At 45.1% G+C, this 22,548-nt stretch overlaps 1 protein-coding gene across 1 annotated transcript in view; it reads left to right on the top strand.

The window, feature by feature from the left end:
- Positions 1–16,001: 16,001 nt before the first annotated feature.
- Positions 16,002–22,548, top strand: part of LOC130405003 (collagen alpha-1(XIII) chain-like) — an 89,648-nt gene continuing 83,101 nt past the window's right edge. The window contains 2 exon segments of the mRNA XM_056609956.1: positions 16,002–16,694; positions 21,272–21,341. Of these exon segments, the coding sequence (XP_056465931.1) occupies positions 16,392–16,694; positions 21,272–21,341 (373 nt within the window). The 5' untranslated portion in view covers positions 16,002–16,391.

Genomic DNA, 22,548 nt, shown 5'->3' with positions numbered 1-22,548 from the left:
GCCTTGAGATGGTATGGACTTCCATCACTGGTGTGAGGAAGAAGACCCAAATCAGCAGGATTTCCTCACTATCAACACACATAACAAGTGTATGTGCTCTGGCTTTGTTGTACCAAGGATTTTATTGTGTTTCAGTGCGTCATATCACGTCTTTTTATAGACTTCTCTCTGGCCTGACGCCACCTGGATTGCGCCACAAAATCGATATCATTACTGTACGCAATTTACAGTTTTCAAGACACAAAAGGCGGCAACCTCTTGTCTGTTCAGGGACAATGAGGTGATAATTTTGAGCAGGCGTCTCAGGGACACTGCTCTGGCGGGCCTTTCCTCAGCGGTGGCGACATCTCTCTTTGTTACAATGCTGCAGTCACAGAGCGTCTCCATTCCCTGCTATTTATACCGTTCCAGCTGTGTAGTCATTGCCTCCGTCTAGTATTGTTCAGTGTGGAGGTACTTTACACCCACAACAAAGCCCATCTCAATTTGGGCCTGTAGCACTGGTTGATAGCAATCAGTGTAGCTTAGCCTCTAAGCTACACTGATTGCCATCTGGGTAGGTTAGCCTGTAAGCTAGATGGATTACCATCAGTGTAGCTTATTAGCCTGTAAGCAATTTTTGTTACTTTAATATTTGTTATTTGAAGCAGATCTGTTTGCCGTATAGCTGTGATGACAGCAATATATCCTACGGTCTAAAATAAAATCTGTATCGCTTAAATAGAAGGAATTTTCAGGAAACTAATATGTTTAGCACCTGGAGAAAAATGTACAACGGTCTTAAGCCGCATGTTAACAGATTTATTACGACGTCAGACCTTTTTATACACCTCTCCTTAATGTTATCGCACCACTGTTTTTCAAAACTAACAACAGTGTTTATTTGGGCTTTCAGCCCTGTCTCGGCCGGCGTTATCTTGGCTTTTACCGACGGGTTCCTGGTAACGTCGTTTGGCGTGGGGTCACTGTCCGGATGCTATCTGCAGCGCCAGCTCCCTCACTCTGGCCTCCGATTGGAACACAAACAGTAGGAAGTCACTGACGCTGGAACGGGTTTGTGTGGTTTAGCTTTGAGGCGTGAGAGGAGAGGAAATGGTTCCTTGTAGCGGGCCCCCCAAGATCAGTTTAGGGGTGTTGATAAAGGTCAAGGAATATATATCACATCTATAGCATATATTATGAGTGCAATCGCGAAAAATCGGTTTAACATCCAGCTGATGAACTGCCTTCAACATCAGTTATGGTAATTAGGAAAATATCGTGTTGCTTCCAATTCTTGTTTTTGTCAAATGTCAGGATGCATGGCCGTGACATGCAGAGTGTATGTGTGTGTGATTGATGAATAGTGACATATTTGCCCCCCAGACACTTGCCTTCTTAGCAGACCGTTTCCACACGCTCTCTGTTGGCGGTGAGTGAAAAGTTACCCAAAAGCATTGCAAGTTGTTGCTTCAACAAGACAGAGAAAATAGATGTATAATTTCCTTGCAACCAACGAATGAGGCATGTATTGGAGGTTTGGCTCATTCCACGTCATTTTCTAACAAGTATTGTTTAGATTTACCTTATTAAATCTCCACTGCAGAAATCTGTTGACCTCATACTAATAATAATCAAGTGTTCCATGGAGAACAACATTGAAGGAGGAAGAACTACCCTGCACAAACATGACTGAAGTGCAGGGGCTTTTGAAAGGACAAATGAATCAATCGTCCATCATTACCAGCCATAAGCTACTGGCCTTGTCATTAATGAGGCAATCCGCACCTGAGTCAACAAACACAGCTCTGGGATGGGCCTTGGAACAGTACAGAAATGAAATCTTCATCCAGCTTTTATTGAAAGCAACAGTTGATAGACCCCGCAGGATGCGCATGTCAACTCTCTGACGTGCCCCCTCCCCTCCCCACTCTAGGACTGGATCTTCTGCGGCTCCAAATGCTTTGAAATTTCCTGCAAATATTTACAGATTTGAATGCCGGGAAAACAAAAAATCCTATATCTGATCTGTTTGATTTCAGAATCGTTCCGATTCAGGCGAAGGTATTTCCAGTCTTGGAGAGCAAAAGACATGCTGGTCGCATCCTGTGAAAACCCAGATTTTAAGTTTTCAACGTATACAGATTGCTCATTAGTGAGAGATTAACAGTCACTTAGTCGCACGGGTCTCTGCTTACTGCGCCTGGCTACTGCTCAAGCCTCCGCTGGGGTATAGTGTTGCTACCTCTCATGGCTAACATGGCTCACAGGCTTTAAAACCTCCTTTTGGAAACCGTAGCGGGCGGTTGGTCCGGCGCTCACTAATATACACTTTGCTTGTAAAAATGATTAACAACCGTGTTAAACTGTGAAGTAGGCAATATGTCAGCGATGGTTTGGTGTTTGTTGGGGATATCTCTGAAAGTGTCTCGTTAAGACATGTTTTGTATTATGGATATGCCAGGATATGATTTATTTTGGTTAATCTTGGCCCCAGTTGTTTTCTAATAGAGGTACCTTCTAGTGATGAGGCCATTCAGGGATGCTAACCAAATTCTTGACTTTGAAGCTAATGTTGGAGATGGTTGAACATGTGTCTGTGTATGCACGTGCGCACGCACAGAACCATTCATACATTCAGTTCTCTCTCGATCTCTCTATCTCTCTCTCTCTGTCTCTGTCTCTGTCTCTGTCTCTCTCTCTCTCTGTCTCTCTCTGTCTCTCTCTGTCTCTCTCTCTCTTCTTCTCTCTCGCTCTCTTCTCTCTCTCGTCTTCTCTCTCTCTCTCTCTCTCTCTCCTCTCTCCTCTCCTCTCCTCTCCTCCTCTCTCTTCTCCTCTCTCTCTCCTCTCTCTTCTCTCTCTCTCTCCTCTCTCTCTCTCCTCTCTCTCCTCTCTCTCTCCTCTCCTCTCTCTCTCTCTCTCTCTTCTCTCTCTCTCTCTCTCTCTCTCTCCCGTATTCTCACCCATGCAGCCCGTCAGAGTCCAGCGCCGTCCCCGTTGCTTCACGCCGTGGGTGAAGCAGCGGCGCCCGGCCCCGCCGCCCGGATCAAAGCGGACATTCTCGCTTTATTGCCTCAAACACTTAACCTGCTGCGTTAACCCCCCAGCACCCCCCTACCTACCTCGTCCTGACCCCGACTGTCGTGGTCGGACCCAGGCTCAGTGACCCTGATCTCCCTTCTAAGTGTCCCATTCAGACCACCCGGCTCAGGTTCTGTTCTGGGCTGATCCCATCCACCCCAGCTACCGTTTAAACCGCTTGGGGTCCACTTTGTGTTCACAGCAATCTGGAGTTCATCTGAAGTCATCCGGGGAGGACTTCACCAGAGCAGGCACTCACACTTTGTTAGAATGGTCCACTGAAGACCTAATTTCATTAGGATACATTTTTATTGGGTTTCAGTTTATTCTAAATGTTTGATTTTGTAGTACATTGATGGGTAATTATGCATCTTTATATTGCTGATACTTCGCTTTCATTTTTTGGATCTTCTCCTGTTCTGTTACTTTTTGTTGCTGTTACAAGTCTTACAAGTCTTCTGGATAGAAATCTCTTACGTAACCATGCAACAGTGTGTCAGTTTAATTTCACACAACATTGTGCAAGCATACAATTGATCATGGTTTGAAACTGATAATTGATGAGACTGTAGATCTGCTTCAAGCTGATAACAATCTACAGTAGATGCCTGTAATAACAATTCACTGGAAATCACTTTGATAAAAGCGTGTAAATTATGAATAAGTCATAGTGAATGTACATAGGAAAGCACTCACCCTTCATATTAGAATCAGCTTGAGAGGTTACATTGCTAGTTGTTCTATAACATCTGTCTTTCACAACCGCTTCGCCAAGTTAATGACCATGGCCACTGATGGCTCATCCGTAACATATCGATGAGCTGAAAAAAACCCAGACGATAATGGTTTAAAATGATCATGAATAAAAGATTTCTTTGACAAAACATCTCCCATGGAAGTCATTTTCATATCTATGCAGGTGTATTCCCTAGTGAACATGGTCATTGTACCTCGGCCGCGACCCGTGTCATTTCTATCTAATCACAAAGTGTTAAAGTCATGTCCCTGGAAATGAGAGCAGAATGGACAGGGATAACTTGAAGAATAAAGTTCAAGGAGACCGCAAGGTTATCCCGGTGGGAAGAGGATATTGTAGATAGTATGACGAACCAACTAATCCGCTCTTCCTACGGAAGGGAACTATGCTACTGACCTGAAGGGGCTCGGTCTCAGGAAGGACGAGATGGGGGCGGTGCCCTGGTTCGTAGGAGTGAGATCAGTGGAGGGTGGGGTCAGAGTATCGCCACTGTTCAATCGCGGTGTGTTCTCCACATTTCCTGTTATGAAGTTTGGGATACTCACACTTTCATGAATGATGGTTTTTATTGTATTTTCAGGGTCCATTGTGATTCCCAAAATACCCTAATGTCTATTTTTAAGGGGCTATGATGACAGTTTGATATCAACAGGAGACTGGAGGGACATTTTTATATTGTATCGTATGTCTACGTTTGTTTTGTTTTTTGGTCTCTTGTTTTGTTCTCTGAAGAAGCAGGCCTTTTCAGATCGTTGTTCCATGTATCACATTTTGTATTTTTTTCCAAACCAAATAATATTGATATGGAGTTTAAAAATAAATAAATAATGAAGCCATGTCAAATATATATATACTAAGAAATAATTATCTATTTTATTTATCTATGTTTTTAGATTTCATTTCCTACATGCTATCAATCAAATGAATAACCTTTCATTAAGAAATGAATCCATATTGCATGTGTAAACTAACAATAAAAAGTAAGACATTTGATATTTAAAACATTGCATCCTACAAAATCTAGCATCCGCAACTGGGAGAGGGAAGAAAGATATGATACCTTCCTTTTTTATCTCCCCGTGAAGTTCCTTGGCCGTGTCCAACCGAAGGCATGGGGAGAACGTATTGGGTAGGAAGGTAAGAACCATGATACCCACCACCTCCTGTACTGGGATCTCCCCTGCACGGGGAACGCCTAGGGTGGATTAACCAAAGAATGTACGCTTAGGTTGGGTTTCACCGTAAACTCACACCAGAGTTCCAGATTTTCACCTCTCCAATACTAATATAACACAGACAGCTGAGGGTGGCGATGGGTGCGTTAAAGATATGATTTATGCCAAGGAAACCCCGACACATGGACCTTAATTTGATCCACCACTGTTGGCTCCTCAAACAGAACAGCTGCCTGTAGATGGGAATCTAGAATCTGAGATCACCTGGATCCCTATGGACCAATCAGGGGAGAGTATGCCACCGGACAACTTAAAATATAAGCTTGCATCTCAAAGGTTACAACTGCCTTTCAAAAAGGCTGCATTCAATGCAGTGGATTGAGTTTCCATATTTTTGGTTCATCGTTAAGGACATGTCGCTATGGTTACTGTACAATTAGATTTACATTAAGTTTGTGCAATTTTTGGTTATCTATGTATTTTGTAATTTCTTTATTATATAATTAACATTGTTATGTTAATGACATGAGTGTTTAGTTGGTAGTTATCTCTGGTCGATGATCAGAAGACTTTCGAAAATGACTTCTTTACAGTCTTATCTAGAGGAACAGAAAGTCAGTCAGCACTGAAAGTCAGTCAACTTGCTTGATGAAAGGTTTCTGGGGCCATAACTAGAACAATCAACGATGTACGATGGATTACTGTGGGATTTGGAGGTAATGTAGTGCTGAGTAGAGAAGGAGGAGCTGGAGGCGGGTCATTCAGAGGTATGTCAGCATTAGTTGTTTCTAAGGGGTCTCTGAAAGGGCCTTCCATGGCTGTGCTAGCCAGCCTTTGATGCTTTCTCAGCTGATGGTTGGCCCGAGGCCGTCACTTAATGCTGTTTATGCTCTCAAATTTGTCGCGATTAAAGCTTTGAGAGGTGAAACAACCCCACTGCTTTAGATGCTATCTCCGAGCTGTCGGAGGTCACATGTCAATGAAGGCTCTGGTTCTGTTGTTCTTCTCAACGTGCATGATTTTCTCCTTCTCAACTCGTGCCATTTAAATTGATTGGATTTTGTGTGAAAATTCCACTGGTGTTGACTGTGGCCGTGCTCCACAGTTTAAGACAACAGTGTGTCTTACTTACTGTTTTATTAAGTGTTTCCAAGTAAAATAGGGGGATATTGCCAACAAAAGGTAGATGGAATGGGATTTGATTCTTGATGATTTGATAGCACTACATATATATATTTATTTTTCTAGTGCAATTTCATGTTTTCATTTGTGTCTTTTTTGTGAGTTTGTAAGTGCATTTAATTACTTAGAAAATATACTTGTACTTTAACCAGTACAATATACATTAATTTATTGCAAACAAGATGAACATTTTTATTGAAAATTAACCAACAACGCATTAAAACAATTGTTATTATGTCAACTGGAGGAGAATGGCACTCGTATTCGCCCCTTTTTAAAACAAAACTGACTACATTCATTTGTATGTGTAGCAATAAAACTAGTCAAGCCAAGACTAAGCCATGAATGTGCTTTTGAGACATCATGTTTTCCCAAATCTTCAAGTGGCTGTGGTTGAGTTTGAGTGTAGTACTTCAAACTACTTCCCCTATTCTCTCTCTCTCCTTTGCTTGCTTACTCTCTGTCTCCCTGCTGTGTTTCGGTACATGGTACATCAATCAGGTAAAGACTTCAGCTTTTCAAGATAACGTAAGCAGGGAGGCCCCTCTCAATAAAAGCATTATATTGGCATGTAAGTTAATTAAATGTATCGCTGTACACCATCTGTGAAAATGATTTATTTCTACATGACCTAATCAAGATGGACAAGACAAGATCTTTGGTTGATTATATAATTAATATCCTGAGCAAAACCAGAACATAAAAATATGGAACTCGGGTATAGAAGCACAGAGGAGACATGACAGATTGCAGATGCTTTACGTTGCCTTTGGGCACCAGCGGATCTTCTACAGCTTCCTCCTCCCTTTAACCCTCTCTCCAGATGCTGAGGAGTAAAACAGAAATGTTGCGATCCCACAGGTTGAGTATCCTTACACAAGGATAAGGCCCCGGTACGCTTACAACAAACTCAAAATCGGCATGTTTTCCCCAGCAATCCCAAAACCGCAGTAGAACAAACCATGCCGTTTCGACCGGCCGCAGTTTAATGTGGGGGTGTTTGTTTGACAACGGCCAAGGTTTTGTACCATCTCCATGTTCTTGTTGTCGCTGCGGTCATGCAAATGTGCCTTATCCTCGCACTGGATCTTCTTTAAATAAACCGACAGCGGAGCACAAATAGCCCATATTTTACCGATCTCAAATAGCTACACTAACCAAATCACAATATTTACCATAAGTGTAACAAGATATTCATTAAAAAGTTGTGAAAGCTCCAAGAGTATTATATGAATGAAAATGTGGACTGATATCAGATACCCCCTCTGGTGGGCATATTCAAACTTCCTCAAAGGCCACAATCCCCCCCACACCCCCCCCCCCCACGGTCAAATCTGCTGGCACGACTCCGGCGGCATTTGGTGCCGGGGCGGTGATGCCACAGGGGCGAGGCTGTACTTTTTGTATTGTTTGGCTCTGACAGTTCGCAGTAAGACACAGCCATCAGCTGCGTGCTCTCATATTACCCAGAATGCCAGTGTGGCGGCCGATATGCCCATGGCCTCACACGAGAGGAGCTGTGGTTCAGCATGAGAGGACTCTGCAGTTGTTTGTCTACCAGCGGATATGCAGTAAGTGGCCTCTATTTTAAGACTCCGGACCTGTGGTGCTGTGCTGTCAGAGCTCAGGGCCTGCAACCCAGCCTGGCCTAACCCTTAGGAAACCAGTTCTCAGCTGCTTGCTGCTTTGGTCAGGTTTCTATATGGCCGACTCCAGTCCAATGTGTACGGAGGTAGGGACTGAAGACATGCACTGTCCCAGGTGGTCTACTGCTTGCAGCACTGCCTGTGTTCAAACTCCCAGGCAGAGCTAGAAAGGGAAATGTAAATGACTAAATGGCACATGACAGTGTGTCAGAAACAACTTTGATGCAGAAAAATAAGACCAACCAAGGACTCCTGCTGCTGGTGTCGTTGAAGGCGTTTATAGTTAGTGACACAACCAATCCTTCACCAGCTCCTCAGCAGATGTCCTCAGTGTGGTTCAAGGCCGGATATCTTGACCATTTGAGCCATGCCAAGCCGGTGTGGTGGAATCTGGTTTGTCTTAAGTGTTCAGTGCTTTGGATATAGAACCCCTAGCCTAGGCCAAACCCCAGAATCTAAATGAGTCTGTTGACTGGGATCCGGGTGAGCGTCCTGCAGCCAAGGGGTATGACCAAACAAAAGTGTTGGCGAAAAATAACAACCCTAAGTCAGCGATCATGTCAGGCTGCTGAATCAGCACTTTGAATCAAGTCCTTCTCTGCACTCATAAACCCCATCTCATGAAGTCATCCACCGCCGCGGTCGGCCTGATTAAACTGCGCGGTTGTGGTCCATCTCCTTGCTGGATTTCCTTTACATGCAGCACATAAATATCATCCTGTTTAATTTAGCCGTCAATTTAATAAAATCAATCTTGGTTGATCTCTGACTGGTTAAAGCTTTGTTCAGACGCTTTTAGGGGAATCTTGTTGAAGTGATCTAGGGGGCCGGATCATAGGCATTAGAATGTCTTGATGGACCCATGTTGCCAGCAGACCGGTTGCATCAGAGCTGCAGAGGGGGTGTATCTATGACCTTGAGGATGACTTGAATGCTACAAGAGGAATATAGGATGGAGTTGTGGTGACCAACGATGCCATGGGACCGCTCCAGGGCTACGGGCGGGCCCAATTACATGGTCCCATGCGGAGCTATGTTTGACCAGGAGGTTGTACTGTGGGAATCAGCAGAATATCATCTGCATACTGGCCAAAAAGTCAGTGTAATTCAATCACAAACTTTGACTGCCGGAGAGTTTGAGCGCTGCACTTATGTTTCACTACGAGAGAGCTAATTAGTCTGCTTAGATCAGAACGACCATCTACCACCGCACGCACGCACGCACGCGCGCACACTCATGCACTCATGCACTCTCTTGGCTTGTTTTTCTTGCTTCATTAAAGAGATTGTTGCTGCACATCTGCATTTAACGACTCCTTCCACTTTCTAGAAAACCTCAGGCAAGCTGGTTGTAATTTGTTCCTCGCTCGCACATTATTAGTGTTGAGCCTCACCAGGTTGATGGTCGGGGTGGGGGGGTGTGTGTATGGGGGGGGGGGGGGGGGGGCGCGTGGACGACAACACAGTTGTCTAATGACCATGTGGCTCTTACTTTGAGAAGGTCAGGAGAAGGAAGGGAGCGGCAGGGATCGTGTTTGGCGAGCTGTGCCTGTCTTGAGACCCTCTCTAAGGTCTGCCACACCGATGCCAGGGGGAGGAGCACAACACACTCAACAAACGTCGTTAGTAGAGGATTTTTAAAGACCTTTTGGACCTTGAAGAGGGTCCTTTGTATTTTTTTGAAATGTTACATAGGAATTTCTTCAACTTTCCAAACAACAGCTTCGAGGTGGTGGTCTTGCTGTAGCAGTAGAGGAGTCTAAACTGCTCAGTGGACCAGCTTTGTGTAACTGTGCAAATGTAATGAAAAAAAATGCAAACAGTTCTTCAGTGTAGCCAAGTGTAATCGTACGTGCAGCCCAGTGTGAATGCCATGCAACCAACAACCATACCCTTTCAACAGCTGGCTGGCCAAAGACGACGTGCCAAAGTGGAAAAAGCCTTGGTGTTCATGGGCCTGCTGGAGACGCCATGGGTAGGGGCAGGTGCCAGGCCCGTGGACGGGGAGCCCGAGCTGGGCCCAGCTCCTCGCTTAAGGGCAGCGCAAACCAAACGATCTGACCATAAATGCAGAGCACGGCCTGTAATTTATCTGACGTGGATGTCGGTAATAATTTAATCTCCCCAAAGAAAATAACATGGAGGGTGGAGCTACCTAATTATAGAAGAGTGAGAAAACCACAAGAGCTGTGCACAGGCCAGTGTGCATGTGGAGGAGAGTGAGCACTGAGGCACAGGGGCTGCACTGCGAATTGCTGAAAGTGTGTCAGTGTCTGTCTGTCGGTCGGTCGGTCGGTCGGTCGGTCTGTCTGTCTGTCTGTCTGTCGGTCTGTCTGAAACAGTAAAGAACAAAGCTGCCAGAAAGGGACCCCCCTCCCCCCCCAAAATCCAAGATCCAGAAAGCTGTTAACCAAAGAACAGAGTTAAAGAAAACACATAAGGTACTCCTGAGACCTTGTGAACACACTATCCACATTGTTGCAAATTATTGCCACCGATTCTCAACTGGGGTAGGGTAGCACAGTCTGAGTGTTATGATTGCATGCAGGTGTGGCGTGCCACATGCGGTGAACCGTGCACGCCTGACAGGCTGGCCGTTTTGGGCATGTGCTACCGTACTGCGAACGGTGTGCCTGACACGGCTTGGACACGCATGGGTGCAGAGAGCGGGAACTCGGGACCTGATGAGCTCATGGTCGTCCATCCAGCATCACGACGCGTTGCTTTGATCCAGTGCAGCCTCACCGTCTAATCACCCGGTAGAGGAACCCATGGGTTATAATTTAGACATTTAGAAACCACAATTTCTTGATACAGTGGTCCACCAGATGGAAGTGGAGGAGGAGGAGGAGGGAGGTGGTGGAGGAGATGAGCAAGAAGCACTTTGGCTCTTCTTCTGGAGGGTTATTTGTGTTCTGTGAGGAGGAGGGCGGGTCTTTGGGAATGGGATGGTGTTGAACTCCAAGCCCAAATTCTCTGTGTTTCTGCCTCAATGTTCACAGTCTATCTGTTAGTCATCATTAAGCGGTGACCCAGCTTCTTAATTTCATGATTCCAAATAAATTCACTCTAAGCCACTTTGGATAAAAATATCTGCAAACTGATTTTGCAGTCATTATTAAGCCGTTATTCCGTTGGCTCTGTAGGTGATTAGAAGCAGATTAATGGAAAAGACAAGGATGCCCGCAGCGGAGAAGTTGATGGTGTTTGACTGTGTGGGCTGTGGGAGGCAGGTCTGAGCCAGACTGCACTAGGTCATGCCAGATGGAACAATAATGGGCAAAACCACTCAAAGTTACACCCAACAGCATCCATATGCTGAGAAAATATTCGCTTTACGTACAAATCTTTGTCTTCAATTTTTTTTACATGAACGCTTTTGATAAAACAGTCCAACTCAATCCAGATGTTTTACAGGAGACATTTCCATTTCTTACAACTGCCGAGCATATTACAATTAAGTAGGGATACCATTACACTCACTAAGTAGCACTAAAAAATTATTAATTGACCTCGTTATGCTAAATGTATGGACTCTAATTTGCCAGGGCGGGGTCATTTAATGAAATGCTGGTGGTGGTTTCATGGTGGTCCACCAGGCTGGCTTCCATCTCATTCAGCCAGATCTATATGGACCTCAAGTGATACGACAGACACATTTGTCCACTCTGTCAAAGGACACGGCCCCTTTCCGGACACACCTGCAGGTAATTACCAGTGATTAGCCCTGGGCCAGCTTGGACATCCCTCTCTCTCTCGCTCTTTGACCTTGAGACATTTACCCTCTCCTTTCCCATACGTTCAGTCACCGCTCAGCAAAAACAGTGCTGATCCTATAGCCTCTTCTGTATTGTAGGCACTATAATATAGTTCATAGTCTTGGTGTCTATCATAGATCTTATTGTATTTTAAACCTTTTAAAGGATCTTTCACTGCTAAGCTCTACTTACCTGTCAAAAGGCTTTAGAATTAAATTGGCATTGGCATAATTTAAAGGTAGAGAGGAGTGCAAAGAGTTAAAAGATATAAAATAGTTGGTTATAAATGAAATACAATAGAACAAACCCCTGTGAAGTGTGACCAGGTGGTAAGACACTTGTATGATTCTATGCTGTGATTGTCTGCCTCCCAAGTAGATGAAGTTCTACACAGTCGCCTTCACTGCATGCTCCTGGCCACTGGCTCTCAAACTCACTTCCCAGCTGTGTTTCTGGTGGCAGAATGTGTCGTGCGTTTTTATTAACCCTGGGTCCCAGCACTATTATTGGGTTCCATCATTTAGTGTGGAAATTGCCTCATTCTTTCTGTCCTCCATCCTCTCTGTTACACTCTTACCACCCAAGGTGGCTCTCACAGACGGACACGTTCATTTGGAAGATCCTAAATCTTACTAACCTTCAAACACTGTGGAGGGAGAGGGAGAGAGAGGGGGAGATGGAGAGAGAGAGAGAGAGAGAGAGAGAGAGAGAGAGAGAGAGGAGAGGAGAGAGGAGAGAGAGAGAGAGAGAGAGAGAGAGAGAGAGAGAGAGAGAGAAGAGAGAAGAGAGAGAGAGAGAGAGAGAGAGAGAGAGGAGAGAGAGAGAGAGAGAGAAGAGAGAGAGAGAGAGAGAGAGGAGAGAGAGAGAGATGGTGTTTGTTTGCAACACAACACCCACATATTCCTCGATACCTCCATCCCCTGTAGAGCAGAGGGATCTTTGTTAATTGGTTAAAGAAAATTCATGGTCAGCATGTGTGTCACACCACCCACACACCACGCTCACTTCCTCTGATAAATTCACTTTTAATGTGTAACAAGGTTGTGGTGATTATAACACCAGGCCACTGCAGTGAGAAGCTGTATGGTTTGTTTTTAACTCCTCAGGGGACTACTTGCAGTCCCTGAACTATTAAACTGACCCTGTGCCCTGGTCGGGCCCCCTCGGGCAGCTACAGATAAGAACTACAGGGCATTTAGAACCCTACTTAAGACAAATGCTGAAACGTGGTTCCTGCGTCCGTGAGTCCAAACAATTCTGCTGCTCAATTTAAGCTGTGCAATGAAGCCTGTTAGTAGGATTGCTTTTTTGGGGGGACTGAATCCTCTGAGATTAAATGGCAGAGCCTCCATAGGATTGTTCAAACCACAGCACATGTGTGAGCTATTGAACTCTCTGGAAGATTACTATGCACTTATCCACAAGACAGATGCCCTGGTGAGGGCTCTGTGAGTGATAAAGTTTAGGGGCATATGTACTCATTTTATTATAGGATATATTTTTTTTGGTTTTGTTAAAATTGGCTGATAATAATTGCAATATACTACTGTTTTCACTGTTGGCTTGCGTTTATAACGACTGCCAGGCTAATATTCCAAAATATACAAAGCAGAAAGACCGTCACCGAAATATTGAAGCATAGGTTTGCTAACATTACCATTGATTACTTTTACAACATGTAATAGATAGATCAATATATATCAATAGGAAACAAGGGACTAAAATGGCAAAGATATGCGCAATATCTCATTTTGATTACCATTTCGTAGTTGAGTGTCTTAATGAGAGAGGAATCAATTCTCGCTACTTTCCCACTCCCACTTTTATCACAGCTGTCATAGCAACTTTTGATTTGATCTTCAGTCCGACTGATGGCGATGTACCTCTTGGACCTCTTAAGACTCATTTCCAAATGTGTGTTTTCCATCTTGGAGAATGACACCGCCAGCTGGCCAGACAGACGGTTGACTGTAATTACAAGTTCTGGTAACGCATGGCATTCATCACCACTCCATCCCAGCCCATCTCACCATAGTCATAACCTTTTGGTAACGTCTCACGTCTTTTAAGATGTGGCGGCCGGCGAAGCGACCGTCACTTTGGCTCTGAATACAATTATGGCGCAAAGAGAGAGAGAGACACACAAGCCAGGAACTCTCCGTTATTATTTGAACTCTGTTTGCGGCTGTGGTCCCTGAAACAAAATACCATAATATAAACCACTCTTGTGGTTTTGTCAATCCAATTAATCCCCATGAGTTAAACTATCTTGATTCCTGATTGCATCTGCCATCAAGTCAGCTCATACACTGGGGGGTGGCGATGAGGGGACTTGTGTAGGAGGTAAAGACATTTATGAGTTGGCCCATGCTTGAATTCAACCAAAGTGTTGCTAGCAATGGAACCCATCCACTTTGAACAAACCTTGGATAAACTAGACGGAAACTCTCACAAACCCAGTGTTGCAATTTGACAGCTCCGTTTATAAGTCATGTTGTTTACTGTTATACATGTGTAAAAAACAACAACATTTTTACTTATTCTAAAAGGTAATTCCAAGATACCAGAAATGTGTGTGTTGTGCCCGGGCGACGGCACACAAATGCTGAAACTATCCGCAAGCTGTAAATTTATTACAGCTAAAGGTGAACTTTACAAAAATGACTTTAGCTGTGGGAATAAATGGAGGGGCAGACATTGGACGTTAAAGTCACATGTGTCAGTTCGACAGTTTTAAAGACATGGTAAAGATTGGCCAAAAACAAATGTTGAGTATGTAAAAGATGTTAATACACCTTCCCTAGCACAAAATGACTGCTTGTTCTGTTGAACAGCAGCACTTTCCATGCTTTACAGTGGGTCTTGCTTCTCAGTGATGGACAAACTACGACTTTTTCTGTGGCTGTTAAATTTAATTACACCGTCACAGGTGCTGTGAACTTTGAAACACATGCACACAAACTGAATGCCGCACATACATGAGAATAGTTAAAAGTAACACATTTTATCTTACAACATTAGGACAGCCAACATTTTACTGAATGTGATTGAATATTCAACAGCTTATGAAACCAATATTTGTGCTTTGAAAGTCAGTGAAGTCAGATTGTCTGCGATTTTTCAATTGAATACATTTTTTAAAGCATTGACATTTATGTTTAAACAGGAATAGAGCTGTCCGTAGTTGTAGTCCCACCAATTGTTAGTTGTAGTCATAACGCAAGTATGCAATGACGGTAATCCCAAAAACACATAGTACACTAAAACAGACACAAGCACACACAAAACATGGGAGGGCCAAAGAAGCAAACAAACAAAGAGTCCAGCTGGACGCCAATGTTGATCCTGTGTGGCTGGGACGGCCATTTTAATGAGGTGCTAGACGAGGACTTCAAAGGCTCCCGGCGATGACCTGAGAACTGTTATTAAACAGCTGATCACAGGGAGGGTGGACATCTTGACTATTCCCGCAGAATAAAGGAGCAGTTTTCAGATTATAAATTGTGGCATTTAAAGTGTTGGTACTCTACAGTTTAAATCTCTGACTTCATTAATATTTGGTTCCTTGGTTCAGAACTCATGCTGTTTATAATTGATCTTGGCAAGGTTGACGAGTGATTTATTAAATGATGGTATTAAGCTATTAGTCAGTTATTCCTACATCACATTTCACACACACAGACTGACAGATAGAAAGAGACACACACACGCACGCACGCACGCACGCACGCACGCACGCACGCACGCACGCACGCACACACCCACACACACCACACACACACACACACACACACACACACACACACACACACACACACACACACACACACACACACACACACACACACACACACACACACACACACACGCTCTCTCTATTTTGTATGCCTATGTTAATGTAATCACTATGAGTGATTCAAGATTAATGCTTTAAGATAATTATATTAAGTAAACTTCAAAGAATATGAATATACATACTAAATCTGGCAAAATAAGTTCAATAAAAAAAGTTTGTAAAGTTGCTTCTAACTACTCTAAATACAACCCAGCGTGTAACTTTATTTTCAGATATGTTTATGTATTTTCCCTCATGGATCGGGGCTGAAAAGAAGGGCAGAAATACTTCAGACTGCAAAATCGCTCGTGCGGCGCGCGGCTACTCTGCATACTGGCAGCGCTCGCCCTAAAAATATCCCTCGCGGATGCGCACGGATCAAAGGGGGCAACGCCGTCGCCGCCGCTGAATCCCTAACCTATCCTACCGCCCCAACATTTAGCCTAACCCGAGTCATAGGAGGAGCGTGCACTTGCGCAGCAGCCTAGCAAAGGCGCATAGTGTATAACCGCTCCAGAGCAGAGGAGAGAGAGAGAGAGAGAGAGAGAGAGAGAGAGGAGAGAGAGAGAGAGAGAGAGAGAGGGGCTCAGATTTCAGCGCACGCACTGACGGCTGATCCGCCAGTACACAGGGACAGAGAGAGAGAGAGCTGCAGCTACACCGCTCGGACAGCACCATCAGATGGCTCGGCTGAAACTTGGTGCAAAGTGAAGTTGAGAGTTGACTTGGGTTTTGTTATTCTCGGTTTTGTTGCTTAACCGACTTGAACGATGCCAAACACCACAGGAATGAGTCGTGTTTTGATTTTGTTATAAATACTTATTTGAGAATATCAAGCAAGAAAAAGTTTGAAAGGAGGACAGCTGCAAGACCTTAAGTAGCCTACCAAAAGTGGTCTTTTTTTATCTTCTTGATTCATATTTGGATTTCATTGTGGGGGAAAAAACATATTAAAGTTAAAGTAGGTCTGCATGAAAAATGGAAGAGGAACAACAGTGGAGAGCTACCGGTCACCCCAAAGTGCGGAGGACTTGTGACGACAAGGACGCTTGCAAGAAGCCGCTTTGGAGAAACTTTGGAGATTTTGCCGGCCTGACAATTTGTATAATTTTAAGCCTCTTGTCTCTGGGAGTTTGCATGGCGGTCTTTCTGCGGACGTCGGAATTGCAGTCACGGATATTCAGCCTGGAGCAGCAGCGGGACTCGCAGGTCACCGCATGGATGTCCTCGGAGCAGGTGGAACCCGTTATCCTGGCCCGTCTTGACCGGATTCTGGAAGAGGTAAGCGCCGATGGTCGCAAAGATGTACTATGCTACTTATTAAATGCTTGGCCACACGAGGTGCAACTTTGATGATAAAATTTGCAATAGGTTACTTCATGCACTCTCGTCAAGACCTTTTTTTTAAGTCTTGACTTAAAAAAAAAAAAAAAAGTTAACTGGCATTAGAACCCCATGCAGTTGACATGGTGCATTTTTATATGACCAATAAGGCTCACACACAAAGCGAGAAATGCATTCTTACTTTAGGGACACCTGCACGATGTCTCCTCCTTAACAACACATTGCGTTTTCAGATCCACTCAATTTACATTACTTTGTAGCCGGTATAACCCTGAGTCGCACTCTCCTTTACCATCTGTTGTGTAAAACAGTTGTTTGGCCCCGGTTTGCCCTTTAATTGACCACTTCCACAGCTACACTAACAACCTCTTCCACGGTGATTGAAGTCCGTAGGCAGCCTATTTTCCTTTCCTTTTGTTTGCTTTGACACAACCTTTTGAGTCACCTCCACTTTCACTTTGGGCATCTCCTAATATTAAGAGGAGCTGTAAGCGTTAGTCCACTCCATGCAATAAAAATACCGTTACGATCTTACCTTTTTAATATTAAACGTCGGTCTACACGCGGGGGAGATTGGTAATAAAATAACATAACGAATCTCATACATTGACTCGATAATAATTAATTAAAACAGACAATCATGTCAGTCCAATTGGCAAAAGTAAACCTATTATATAAGCGTTTATATGTACATTTTGCAACAGTTTGCATGTGGTCACAACTCTGTACTCTGTCAGATGTTAGACACTGATGGAAATGGAGGTTTAGGCTTTCACCCTAAATAAGGTCTTACGGGTAAATAAATGCCATCAACTTATCGCATCAACCAAGAATCTGAAATGTACAGTTTCCATGAAATCCAAATTTTCTACCCGGATCCTTTAATGTTGCTCATGCTTTTAAAAGAGAGAATTCACAACAAGCCCTCCATAGGCCCTCTCTATGGCCAGGGAACCGGCTGTGCATTTTCCAGAGCAGGAGCTGTGTGTGCAGCGCAGCGGCCCGACTCTGAGGTGTGGAAAGGGGAGAAATACAGCCTCCCCCGGTCATGGTTTCGTCACCCAGGTCCCTGCAGTCCCCCCTAGACCCCTCAGCCCCGTACAGCCTGCGGCCTGCGTTTGGGTGGCCCCCCCCGCTCTCAGTGACAGATACCTCAGCACGCTTGCACAGGCCTCGGGGTTGAACAATAAAAGCAGGCACGCATGCCCAAGAAACACTAGTGGGAAACACTGTACCATTTGGTGGAATATGCAGACAAATGCATTTTTCAGCTCTGGAATAACTTGCAATAGCACCCTGCAGAATGAATGAGAGAGAGAGAGGGGGGGGGGGGGGGGGAGAAGAAAGAAAGAAAGAAAGAAAGAAAGAAAGAAAGAGAGAGAGAGAGAGAGAGAGAGAGAGAGAGAGAGAGAGAGGAGAGAGAGAGAGAGAGAGAGAGAGAGAGAGAGAGAGAGAGAGAGAGAGAGAGAGAGAGAGAGACTGCGCTCTGTCAGAGCACACTCAGGAGGACGAGTCAGGAGGACGTTGCGAAGAGAATGGTCTCTTCTTCGCTCTCAGATAGATGCACCAGAAGTCTTGCTTTCTGCCTGGTGGAATCATTTGGTCAAGAGGGAAGAATTCTTAATCACAACTTCTCGGCACAACTCTCAGAACTTCTTCATTGCCATTCCCTGAGCTCTTAAAAACAAAAATATTGTTGGGATGAATCATCTCAACAGTACAGTGTTTTTTTTTTGGTCTGCTAAATACTTTTTTTTTTTTATAAATGTCGTCCATCTTTCACTGACAGGACAGTGAAAATATACAGGAACTTTAAATAGAGAGAGGGAATGAGCTTAAGTGTATAGATACAAACCTGGGTCACTAACAGGTACGTTGCCTTCCTGGTGAGCGCACTAGCGGGATGAGCCACTGCCCCTCCCAGAATATGGTTTTGTAATATAATTAGTTTCCCATTATAGGCATCTGGCATGGCTTTACGTATAAAGAATGTGTGAAATCAAACGGCTCCTCGTTTATCTCCTACATGTGAATGATCCAAAGCATAGGATCTTCTTATTGTTGACATTTTCCAAGGAATCAATAGGTCTTTTAATAGCCTGGTAGGGTTCAAATCCCCGATACCTCTGCCGCTCCTCCACTAGTTCAAACGCTGTCGCGGATTGTAGATGTTTTGCGTTAAGCCCCCCGACATCCAAATTTAGCAGCGCTGGAATTCCTTAAGTACCTCGGTCTCTGTTTCACAAGCCCTTTGTGTACATGACCTCAGGGCTCCGCAACGTGACCTTCAAGTGGCCGCGGCATGACGGCGTTTACAATGAGCGCACGACACACAGGGGCTTCCTTCATCACAAGCGCTGGCATACAGCAGATCGGCCGGCCCTGCATCGAGCCGATCGATGGGTCGGCTCGGTGCTCCTGACGGAAGGCCTTCAAACAGGTCCGCAGACCACTCAACGATTAATTCTAAGTAGGACTTCTAAACAGCCACGGGTCGGTCGGGCACAGTGCTTAAAACTCTTAAGTGCACTACAAACGCAATGGAGTAGGGGGGGGGGGGTGAGGTAGGGGGCTAGGGGGGGTAGGGCAGCATATTAGGGATCTTCAAGCTAATCTGATGAGGGGATTGTGAAAGCCACTGTCATACTCCTGAAATAGCACGTTTAAACCACATCAAAACCTCCCGCATCGGGTTACCATTAAAGTGGGGGAGGCGGAGAGGCGGGGAATGCTCTTACCATCCCAGGCCCCCCCACCCCCTAGCTCTCTCTATGGGTACTGTACGGTGGAGCTACCCCTTCACCCACCCCTAACCATCAAGGCCGCTGTGCATGCCAGTGGTGATGTCACCATTCATGCACTCGGGGTAACTCACCGTCTGAATCATCAACGGCTGTCCCATAGAAGGCTGCCGTCCGTATTTATAATGATTACTCGCCGCTTCAGGGCTGATCATTTGAGGGACCTTCGTTCTTGATGCACCGCCCTTTGAAGGGGCTGCTTATTTACAGGTTGATCCGGCTGGGATGGACGGACTCTCGTCTTCTTTCCTCTTTCAGTGTACCCCCTTATCTCTGTCACCTTGTCTGGGTGGGGTGGGGTGGGGTCGGTGGGGGGAGGGCGGTTGCCACCTCAGCTGTTGTTTGACTTCGGGTCGAGCCAGGGGCCATTTTAGACGTCCACCACTACCGCAGAGTAATGCAGCAGCTCTCGGTCTCGCAGGACCGGTCTCCACTAAACACTTCCCCAGCCGCCATGCAGGCCCTTCCAGTATACACCAAATACATTCCTGGAACTCATGGTGAATAACACACACAGAGCTCTCAGAGAAATGGGTGAGAGAGGGAGAGAGAGAGAGAGAGAGAGAGAGAGAGAGAGAGAGATAGAGAGAGAGAGAGAGAGAGAAAGAGGTAGTGTGTGAGAGGGAGAGAGAGAGAGAGAGAGAGAGAGAGAGGGAGTGTGTGAGAGGGAGAGAGACAGAGGAAGTGTGTGAGAGAGAGGATGAGAGAGATTCCAGGTTGGTTTTGAGTCTGCCGTTTCTAACAATGGTTCTGGTGGGTTGGATGTCACGGTTATTGGTCCTTTCTTCCCGGAAGGATTCTGGGAAAAAAATGAAGTCTCCATTTATTTATTCACCCAGTTGATATTTGTACATTTGGTGTTTCCTTCCATCCTAGACTTACAATATTTGATTTCCCTATTTCTTTCTATCCTTCATGGAAACGTCAAGAAAAATATACAAGAAGCTCAGAACCGATTAAATAACGTAGGTGTAAAGCGATTCTCATTGGATGCAGTCAGTGATTGGTTACACACCAGGTATGCGCCCACATTTAACTATCATGTTGAGAGCACACTCTGTCTCTCTACGGATCCTTTATTTGGAGTGTGATGCGTTGTTCAACTGCTGTTGGATCTGTGGTTGCGTTCCTGGGGGACACTTTGGGCCTGACCGTCTCTACCAAGAACCCTGAACCCTGTCTCCATAACATCCCCTCCTGCACCTGTCTGTGGCCGCCTCCAAACAGCTCACACTGCGGTCACTGCTCTGGTTGGGGCTGGCATCCCGCTGAGAATGAACCGGTATTCATGTCCTGGCGGTGGGATCAAATCGCTGGCATTGACCCTTTTCGTTGATTTAGTAAGGACTTGTGTCCAGTATTAAGACCTTGATAAAGGCTAAATTGGGTTTCCAGGGCCAGTGTTAAACAGTTCATATTGGATTTTACTTTTCTGTCTTCTGTGTACAATTTTAGAGGTTGTATGCGCACTGGCATGGATTTATACACATTGAAAGTTTTATGGCATGGTCTAAAAATACACTAATAAAAATGATAGAAACGAACACACTTATCATTGGTTAGCAAAGGAGATTGATCAGTGGCAGGAAATTTGTACAGGAAAATGCTAGTTTATTCACTTCTAAATACTTTTAATTGTTTACTGTTTCAGGGGAAAGGATTTCAGATCCTTGCATTCTAACATTTCCACTCTTCTTCTCCCTTTTCTATCAGAAACTCGCAGCTCGGCTGCCCAAGACACGGCAGGCCCGCGATGTGCCCCACAACTGCCTCTGTCCTCCAGGTAAGAGCTGCCCCTCACACACACACACACACACACACACACACACACACCACACACACACACACACACACACACACACACACACACACACACACACACACACACACACACACACACACACACACACACACACACACACACACACACACACACACAGCTCAGGTGGAACCCTGAGGGCTCCACCAACTAATATCCTCGGCTGGCCGAATCCTGCTTTTGGTGTCATTAAGTGGGTGTTTTGTGTGTGAGCGTGCGCATGGTCAGATTAAGATGTTGTTGTGCTTAACGAAGGCGATGCCAGAGGGCGGCAGGAGATTGGGAGTGGAGATAGCGCCACTCCTGCTTACCCAAAGCCCCTGCTTCAGCTCTTAAGACCCCCACAACGAGGGCTCACCAAGGCCCCCTGTCCGTGAATGTTTCAATAACGCCGTGTTTTATTGTGTGTGAGGGCTGGGAGTCTTAGGTACGCTGTGATGTCATCGGTTTTTATTTATTCCTTATTTATTTATTGAGTTTTCTTTGTCAATATTAACAATCTTCATTTATCAGTATATTATTTATTACACTCACTTGTCGAGATCAAAGCAAAAATAGACTGCTGAAAATATAATGCATCAAACATAAGTGGGGGTTTAGGGTGTCATCGCTCTTTAAATGTGGAGGTTATCGGAGGCAGAGATGTGTTGATACGTCCTCTCAACTTATTTATAATGGTTCTAAATCAACCTCTCCGTGACGCCTCTCAGATAGATCTGAGAGAAGGGTATTTATTTATTTGAGCGTCCACCTAGCGACGCAGGCGCTCTGGTCTGAGCGTGCCCAGTAGGGCCTTCTCCCTGCACCCAGTGGCCCGCGACTGGCGCCGGCTCCACAAGTGGAGGGTGTCATTTCAAGGTCCGCTGGCAGCGCGGGCCGGTTTGATGTCACACAGGGACAGGACAGTACCAGCGGTGGGGTGTCACACAGAGGTATTCTGGGACTCGCGCTGCGACGGCGCGAGTGTTAAGACGGGGTCGCTAGCATTCAGCCATTTCTCCATAATGGTGGAACGACATGAAATGATGCATGGGATCCGATGCTGTGTTTGTGTCGTACTGGGACAAATAAGAAAGAGAAAGGTGGACATATCGTTCTCCATTCTAAGACAGGAGCAGATGGATGATAATCAGGTGATCTTGGCCAAAGTTTAGTTTAACAAGAAAATGTG

The sequence above is a fragment of the Gadus chalcogrammus genome, chromosome 15 (genome assembly GCF_026213295.1).
Source record: "Gadus chalcogrammus isolate NIFS_2021 chromosome 15, NIFS_Gcha_1.0, whole genome shotgun sequence".
Taxonomy (NCBI): Eukaryota; Metazoa; Chordata; class Actinopteri; order Gadiformes; family Gadidae; genus Gadus; species Gadus chalcogrammus.
The sequence above is the reverse complement of the archived record's forward strand: the minus strand, read 5'-3'. Positions and strand labels throughout refer to the sequence as shown.